This window comes from Oncorhynchus nerka, linkage group LG4 (genome assembly GCF_034236695.1).
Source record: "Oncorhynchus nerka isolate Pitt River linkage group LG4, Oner_Uvic_2.0, whole genome shotgun sequence".
NCBI classification, from domain to species: domain Eukaryota; kingdom Metazoa; phylum Chordata; class Actinopteri; order Salmoniformes; family Salmonidae; genus Oncorhynchus; species Oncorhynchus nerka.
Window position 1 is genome coordinate 7279371 of NC_088399.1, and position 9046 is coordinate 7288416.

The 9046-nt window shown below is 46.1% G+C and overlaps 1 protein-coding gene across 1 annotated transcript; it reads right to left on the reverse strand.

Annotated features, from left to right (window-relative positions):
- Positions 1-1083: 1083 nt before the first annotated feature.
- On the reverse strand, positions 1084-8613 carry LOC115128036 (alpha-N-acetylneuraminate alpha-2,8-sialyltransferase ST8SIA3-like). The gene is made up of 3 exons (XM_029657646.2): positions 8183-8613; positions 2186-2308; positions 1084-1645 (listed from the first exon to the last, which is right to left on the reverse strand). Exons 1-3 carry the CDS (start codon positions 8344-8346, stop codon positions 1084-1086), a joined length of 849 nt encoding a protein of 282 aa, XP_029513506.1. The 5' UTR covers positions 8347-8613.
- Between the last annotated feature and the right edge of the window lie 433 nt (positions 8614-9046).

The window sequence follows — 9046 nt, forward strand, 5'->3', positions numbered from 1 at the left end:
TGTGATTACTCCAGTATTAAGTAGAAAACTAATTTAAACCATTGATGCTTTATCACATTCCCTACTGGAAGGAAAATACAATTGGTCCCTTATCAACGGACACAACAGACAGTTAAGGTGTCTTCAGGCAGACAGAGCCTCTTAAACGGAGTAATCCTGTCCGAGCAGGTTACTTTAATGGGATTGAGGGAGATTACAGCACAACCAGGCCGTGTCCCAGATGGCACCCTATTCCCTACGTGGTGCACTACCGTTGACAAGGGCACGTAGGGCCCATAGGGCTCTGGTCAAAAGTAGTGCACTACGTAGGGAATAGGGTACCATCTGGGATGCAAACCCAGTCTCTTATGAAATTAAACTCAGACACATTCACAGATAGATCTCTCTCTGTTCCAGACCCATTCACAGATAGATCACTCTCTGTTCCAGACCCATTCACAGACAGATCTCTCTCTGTTCCAGACCCATTCACAGATAGATCACTCTGTTCCAGACCTATTCACAGATAGATCTCTCTCTGTTCCAGACTCATTCACAGACAGATCTCTCTCTGTTCCAGACCCATTCACAGATAGATCTCTCTCTGTTCCAGACTCATTCACAGATAGATCTCTCTCTGTTCCAGACCCATTCACAGATAGATCTCTCTCTGTTCCAGACTCATTCACAGACAGATCTCTCTCTGTTCCAGACTCATTCACAGATAGATCACTCTCTGTTCCAGACCCATTCACAGATAGATCTCTCTCTGTTCCAGACTCATTCACAAACAGATCTCTCTCTGTTCCAGACTCATTCACAGACAGATCTCTCTCTGTTCCAGACTCATTCACAGATAGATCACTCTCTGTTCCAGACCCATTCACAGACAGATCTCTCTCTGTTCCAGACTCATTCACAGACAGATCTCTCTCTGTCCAATACTATGTTGAGTGTGTCCAGTTGTGATTCTACGTAACTTGTGAGCAGTGAAACATTTTTTTCCTCTTGAAGGACAATAACATCATCAACCAATCAATCAATCAAATCAAATCAATCAATCAATTAACTATACATCAATCAATCAGTCAGTTGTATCCAGTGTTACCTGTTGACGTACTGCATGATGTTGCCAGGCCAGGCAAGCTGAACCTTCAGCTGTCCTCTGTGCTCCACAAAGAAGTCGACCAGTGTCCTGGTCACCGTGGCCGAGGTATGGAAGAAGAAGGCAGGGATCCAGAGTATGGCCCTGTCCAGCTTCTTCAGACTCAGGAAGAAGTTGTTCCTGTCTTGGATGGTCAGCAGGTTGTTGTAGTACTTCTCCAGGATGCTGGGGTTAAAGGTCGTGAGGTTGGTCCTCCGCCCCACGTCCCGGCGGAAGATCTCAGTGGGAGCGAAGTTGCAGCGGAAGACGAAGTCGAACTTCTCGATCTCGGGACCACAGCGACTCCCTGTGAGAATGCCGCTGTTCCCCACCACGGCGCACACATTGTAGTGCTTGTTGACGATGGGGGAGGCCTCGGGAAGCAGGGACTTGAAGTTCTCTCCGATAGAGAACACGTACTTGTGGCTGGAGTAGTCATAGTGCATCAGCTGACCCACGCGCACGCTGCTCCGGGTCAGGGTGAAGTTGTGGGCGATGTCGATATGCTGAGAGATCTCTTTTCTGGAAGAGATGGGGAGATCAGACAGGGGGGGGGGGGGTGTTATACCTGAAAGTATTGGAATTTATTTGGAAATACCCAAATACACAAGAGTGTTTTTCCAAATACAAATATTTAAATACTTCCTGAATTTGGACCTAGGTCTGTTTGGCCCTACGGGTATTTTAAATGTATATGGAACATAGTTTCAAATAGCCAAAATACGATTAGTTGATTCAGTTACATTATTTGAAAACACTCAAATACACAGAAAATAAGTATTTAAAATACAAATACTTGAATACGCAATCATTTGAACCCAGCTTGGTGTCTGGTTTAAATAATCTTGGCACCAAAATCAGAACCAAACCAGCTACTTATATTTTACTATTAAGGCTGTCACCAGAGACTATGTCTGGCCCGGGTCATGTTCATTAGGCACAACGCATTTTGAAACGTGTAGGGTACAACCTGAATGTGTCCAATAACAACAGTTATCTGTTGTGAAAGTTTTGCAACGTTAGTGCTTACTGAACAGCACCCAGACGTATCCCTAACTTTACCTCTGGTCTGTGAATGCCGTTCTGTTATAGCGCCATTTGGAGGCGTTCTCCTGCAGGCCCTCGTTCAGGGCCTTGGTCAGAGGGGTGAAGGCCGGGTCCAGGTACTTCATGGCCAGCTGAGACCTGTTGTACAGAGACATTGGTACACACTAGAGAAGGCTTGGACCAAAATGTTAGTGTCTACCTGTAAATTGTCTATTTTTCCCCATGCTACTGCAACTCCAAAGACAGAAAAAAAAGACAGAAAAAATTGCGAAAGGAATATTTGTTTTCTGTTTTGCAAAAGGAATATTCTGTAGTTTGTTTATTAAGCGTAAGAAGAACCAACCTCCTTTTTTTGACAGAGACAACCACAGAAACAGTGTGTTGTGTCCATTAGGAAGGGAGGCCGGCCCAGTTGGTTCTGATGTTACTGATAGGTGGGAAGCTGGTAGAAGCAGGGCCTGATCAGCGTCTAACACCCTCTCCTCTCCTCTCCTCTCCTCTCCTCCACCCTCCTCTCCTACACCCTCTCCTCCACCCTCCTCTCCTCTCCTCTCCTACACCCTCCTCTCCTCCACCCTCCTCTCCTCTTCTCTCCTACACCCCCCTCTCCTCCACCCTCCTCTCCTCTCTTCCACCCTCCTCTCCTCCACCCTCCTCTCCTCTCTTCCACCCTCCTCTCCTCTCCTACACCCTCCTCTCCTCTCCTACACCCTCCTCTCCTCTCTTCCACCCTCCTAGGCAACAGCGACAAGGTTCTAGTTTCAATTACAGACTCTTTTGGCAACTTCTAAAAAAAATTATAAGGGAAAAAAATAGTTGTCTGTATTCAACAAATCACAAGGTTGACCTGCCAGAACGTTACAATTCAAAACCAATGTTTGCAGGCAAAACCTTTGCAGTGTTTTTTTCAAAAACTTTTATTCAACTAGGCAAGTCAGTTATGAACCAACTCTTATTTACAATGACAACCTAGGAACAGTGGGTTAAATGCCTTGTTCAGTGGCAGAACGACAGATTTCAACAACCAGCTCGGGGATTCGATCTAGCAACCTTCCCGGTTACCGGCCCAAAGCTCTAACCACTAGCCTACCTACCGCCCCTACACTCTAACCACTAGGCTACCTACCGCCACTACTCTCTAACCACTAGGCTACCTACCGCCCCCTACACTCTAACCACTAGGCTACCTATCGCCCCTACACTCTAACCACTAGGCTACCTACCGCCCCTACACTCTAACCACTAGGCTACCTACCGCCCCTACACTCTAACCACTAGGCTACCTACCGCCCCTACACTCTAACCACTAGGCTACCTACCGCCCCTACACTCTAACCACTAGGCTACCTACCGCCCTACACTCTAACCACTAGGCTACCTACCACCCCTACACTCTAACCACTAGGCTACCTACCGCCCCTACACTCTAACCACTAGGTTACCTACCGCCCCTACACTCTAACCACTAGGGTACCTGCCGTCCCTACACTCTAACCACTAGGCTACCTACCGCCCCTACACTCTAACCACTAGGCAACCTACCACCCCTACACTCTAACCACTAGGCTACCTACCGCCCCTACACTCTAACCACTAGGTTACCTACCGCCCCTACACTCTAACCACTAGGCTACCTACCGCCCCTACACTTTAACCACTAGGCTACCTACCGCCCCTACACTCTAACCACTAGGCTACCTACCGCCCCTACACTCTAACCACTAGGTTACCTACCGCCCCTACACTCTAACCACTAGGCTACCTACCGCCCCTACACTTTAACCACTAGGCTACCTACCGCCCCTACACTCTAACCACTAGGTTACCTGCCGCCCCTACACTCCAACCACTAGGCTACCTACCGCCCCTACACTCTAACCACTAGGTTACCTACCGCCCCTACACTCTAACCACTAGGCTACCTACCGCCCCTACACTTTAACCACTAGGCTACCTACCGCCCCTACACTCTAACCACTAGGTTACCTGCCGCCCCTACACTCCAACCACTAGGCTACCCTATCGCCTGTTTTAATGAAGTTAGTTGATGCAAAATAGCCACATGCTAGCTGCTATTTTATGTTTTATTTATGCGGATAAAATAGTGACGTAGTTCCATAACTGAAATCAGATCCTAATCATTGTTGCCTAGGGTTGGGTTTTCAAGCCTACACCATCCTCCTCCTCTCCTCCAGTCTCCTCTCTTCCACCCTCATCATCCTCCCCCACCCTCCTCTCCTCTCTTCCACCCTCACCATCCTCCTCCACCCTCCTCTCCTCTCTTCCACCCTCATTACCACCCTCCTCTCCCCCACCCTCCTCTCCACCACCTTCCTCTCCTCTCCTGTCCTCCACCCTCACCATCCTCCTCCACCCTCCTCTCCTCTCTTCCACCCTCATTACCACCCTCCTCTCCACCACCTTCCTATCCTCTCCTGTCCTCCAGTCTCCTCTCTTCCACCCTCATTACCACCTTCCTCTCCACCACCTTCCTATCCTCTCCTGTCCTCCACCCTCACCGTCCTCCTCTCTTCTCCTGTCCTCCACCCTCACCATCCTCCTCTCCTCTACCCTCCTTTCCTCTCCTCCACCCTCCTCTTCTCTCCTCCCCTTCACCCTCCCCACCATCCTCTCCTGTCCTCCACCCTCACCGTCCTCCTCTCCTCCACCCTCCTCTTCTCTCCTCCCCTTCACCCTCCCCACCATCCTCTCATTCACCCTCCCCACCCTCCTCCTCTCCTTCACCCTCATCACTCCCCTCCACCCTCTTCCTCTCCCTGTTCCACAACTCCTGTCACTCAATTTCCTAATAAAGTAATTAACTAGCTCTGTAAAGAACTATAGTTCCATTGTTATGTTTCCCATTATAAAGCGGTATCTAGCTGTGATTCTATTTTATTGCAGTGTTATTATTAGACTCATGCAATGGGACATTATTACCCAATTCGCACAATGGTGCTGACTGGAGACCGTACTGTGCTGGCTTGCCCAGTACGGCATGGCTTGGGTCAGCAGTGTGAAAAGGGTATGATGCCTGTCTGCTCCTCTAACTGACCTGTTGACTGGTCAACAGGTAACAAGGCTAGCAATAGCATTAGCATGTAGGCTAGATAGCTAGCAAGCACTGCCATTATTCGTTTTAAGGGGAGGATAGCATCATGCACTGCCTGGATTGTGTCCCAACTGGCACCCTATTCCCTTTGGGGGCTCTGGTCAAAAGTAGTGCACTATATAGGGAATAGGGTGCCAATTAAGGGGCACACACGGTGTAGCCTACACTGGCAGTCTATAATTAACTTCTTTAACCATTAGGCCACCTGATGTCAATTGGTTGCATGACGTCCTGATGGTACCGTACTTGTGAAGGGATTGGACCGTGGCTGTTGGGATAAAACATTGAGTGTTATGATGATGTTATGATTGTGGAGGGGGGGGGGGGGGTACTTTTAAAAATACAGTATGGGTGTGTTCCAAATGGAACCATATTCCCTATAAGGATCGCGTCAAAAGTAGTGCACTATGTAGGGAATAGAATGCCATTTGGGATACACCCCATATAATTTATTCATATATACAGTACCGGTCAAAAGTTTGGACACACCTACTCATTCAAGGGTTTTTCTTTATTTGTACTATTTTCTACATTGTAGAATAATAGTGAAGACATCAAAACTATGAAATAACACATACTGTATGTAGTAACTAAAAAAGTGTTAAACAAATCAAAATATATTTTATATTTGAGATTCTTCAAATTAGCCACCCTTTTCCTTGATGTCAGCTTTGCACACTCTTGGCATTCTCTCAACCAGCTTCATGAGGTAGTCACCTGGAATGCATTTCAATTAACAGGTGTGCCTTCTTAAAAGTTAATTTGTGGAATTTAAATTCTTAATGCATTTTAGCCAATCAGTTGTGTTGTGACATGTTAGGGGTGGTATACAGAAGACAGCCCTATTTGGTAAAAAAGTTTCTTCAAGTGCAGTCGCAAAAACCATCAAGCGCTATGATGAAACTGGCTCTCATGAGGACGGTACCATAAGAAAAGGAAGACCCAGAGTTACCTCTAATGCATAGGATAAGTTCATTAGAATTACCAGCCTCAGAAATTGCAGCCCAAATAAATGCTTCACAGAGTTCAAGTAACAGACACATCTCAACATCAACTGTTCAGAGGAGACTGATTGAATCAGGCCTTCATGGTCAAATTGCTGCAAAGAAACCACTACTAAAGGACACCAATAAGAAGAAGAGACTTGCTTGGGCCAAGAAACACAAGCAATGGACATTAGACCGGTGGAAATTGGTCCTTTGGTCTGATGAGTCCAAATTTGAGATTTTTGGTTGCAACCACCATGTCTTTGTGAGAAGCAGAGTAGGTGAACGGATGATCTCTGCATGTGTGGTTCCCACCGTGAATCATGGAGGAGGAGGAGGTGTGATGTCTTTGTGAGACGCAGAGTAGGTGAATGGATGATCTCTGCATGTGTGGTTCCCACTGTGAAGCATGGAGGAGGTGGTGTAGGGGTGCTTTGCTGGTGACACTGACAGTGATTTATTTAGAATTCAAGGCACACTTAACCAGCATGGCTACCACAGAACTCTGCAGCGATACCCTATCCCATCTGGTTTGGGCTTAGTGGGACATTTGTTTTACAACAGGACAATGACCCAACACACCTCCAGGATGTGTAAGGGCTATTTGACCAAGAAGGAGAGTGATGGAGTGCTGCATCAGATGACCTGGCCTCCACAATGACCCGACCTCAACCCAATTGAGATAGTTTGGGATGAGTTGGATCGCAGAGTGAAGGAAAAGCACCTAACAAGTTCTCAGCATATGTGGGAACTCCTTCAACACTGTTGAAAAAAGCATTCCAGGTGATGCTGGTTGAGAGAATGCCAAGAGTGTGTAAAGCTGCCATTGAGGCAAAGGGTGGCTACTTTGAAGAATCTAAAATATTTATTTAAAACTTTTTTGTTTGTTACATGATTCCATAAGTGTTATGTCATAGTGTTGATGTCTTCACTATTATTCTACAATGTACAAAATAGTTTTAAAAAATAAAGAAAAACCCTTGAATGAGTAAGGGGAATGAGTCCAAACTTTTGACTTGTACTATACACATAGGAACTGTAGCCAAATCATTGATGTTGAGGATTCCCTTCACAGTAGCCTAATTATAATCAAAACAAGAATAAAACAGGACAGAATATGGTGAGGGAGGTTAATGGGTGGAATGGCTAGATATATGTATGTCCCCTGAAGTGAATTTCTCATTGCTGCAAAATGGCTCCCTCCTTCCCTCCCTCTCCACATAACCTTGGCTTCCTGAAACAAAGGAAGGAATGATTACAGGGTGGAAATGAATCTACCGCCACTTGTAAATCAGAACCAAGGACAGCTCCCTCCAGCTGGAGAATACAAACCAGCCAGTGCTAACATCAGCACGAGACGTAGAACATGCGCTGTGCTTCTTCTTCCTGAAGAACTCGGGATTAAATGATGCTATATTTTCGACGGGTGGGCAGGATTGTTGTTGTAGGTTAGACTATTCATTCATTCGACTGAGATTCGACTTGATATCGGGTGAATAAAAAATAATTAAAAAACGGACAGTCTGTAATTCACTAAATCAATAATCGTGGGAAAATGTGGATGTGTTGATAGTTTGTATAACCTTCGATTATGACGAGAGAACCGACAGAGGCGTTAGATTTCTACTGTGACAAGTGCAGGCCTTTTGGGTTTGTGGTGTAGCCTACTAGCTATCTACGACATAAACCTCCCTAATATGAAAACCTCTGGTTTGAGAATCAGTGCCCCCCCCCCCCCCAAACTGCTATTATCTTAATAAAAATGTACCTTTATAGGCTGCATGATAATAAAGACAGTTATACATGTATATCGTGCGAAGAATGTAGCTGTCAAATCATTCACAGTTCAATAAAGTATACACACATCTACTAGGAACCCTATGCAGTTATATTACGACATCTTGCATAACTTACCGAAATCCCGCATGGAACATATACATCCGAGGCCCACCTGAATTTGCATATTTGGGTGTCATGAAGAGAAAATCTTTTTTTATTGACACGTAGCTGATCAATGAGAGTATGAGCAGAGCGACACTGAACATCATCAAACCCAGGACGCTCGCTATGCGGACCATCTTGCGGTGTTGACATCCCCGTCTGTGCAACGACAAGGGCAGCTGTTGTTACGCTTTCAGCGGAGAAGAGACACGTTTCGGGAGAAGAAGGACACGGTCCGCTAGCTTGACATATTATATTACATAAGTAGGGAGGCAGAGAGAAATGCCAGCTGGTTCTTGTTTTGACGGTATGTCTCTGGGCTCAGAGCGGTTCTCATTCTCACTGTGCACCGGTCCTGTCCGGCTCCTGCCATTCCGTTCCCTCGCGGCGAAGATTGATGCGGTGCGAATAATGGCGCCAGGGAGGTGCATGTATCTCGAATCTAATTAATTAACCGTACCGGATGTTTAAAGGAGCAGCTAACCTATAGCGGAAATCAAATATATAAACAACGGCGTTATAGGTCCCAGTGTCGACGCGGAGTCTTCCATCCGGCTATCTCAAAGGGTGATTTAGCCTACACGCCGCTTTTACAAACCAGCATGGATTAGGTCCTGTTCAGCCTGCATTACTTTTTAGCCTGCTTCCTAGAGATGTATGGGAACATAGGTCAGGGAGCATGTGAAGTAGAGCGATTCATTAGCGGACTGTCCTTAAAAGTCTTTTTTTTATTCTTTTTTTTAATAATACAACCCCAACACATGTTGTTTTGCTTTTATTGTGTCAAAGTCGTTCAGAGGGGTGTCACGTGTGACAATATATGAACATGTTATGTAT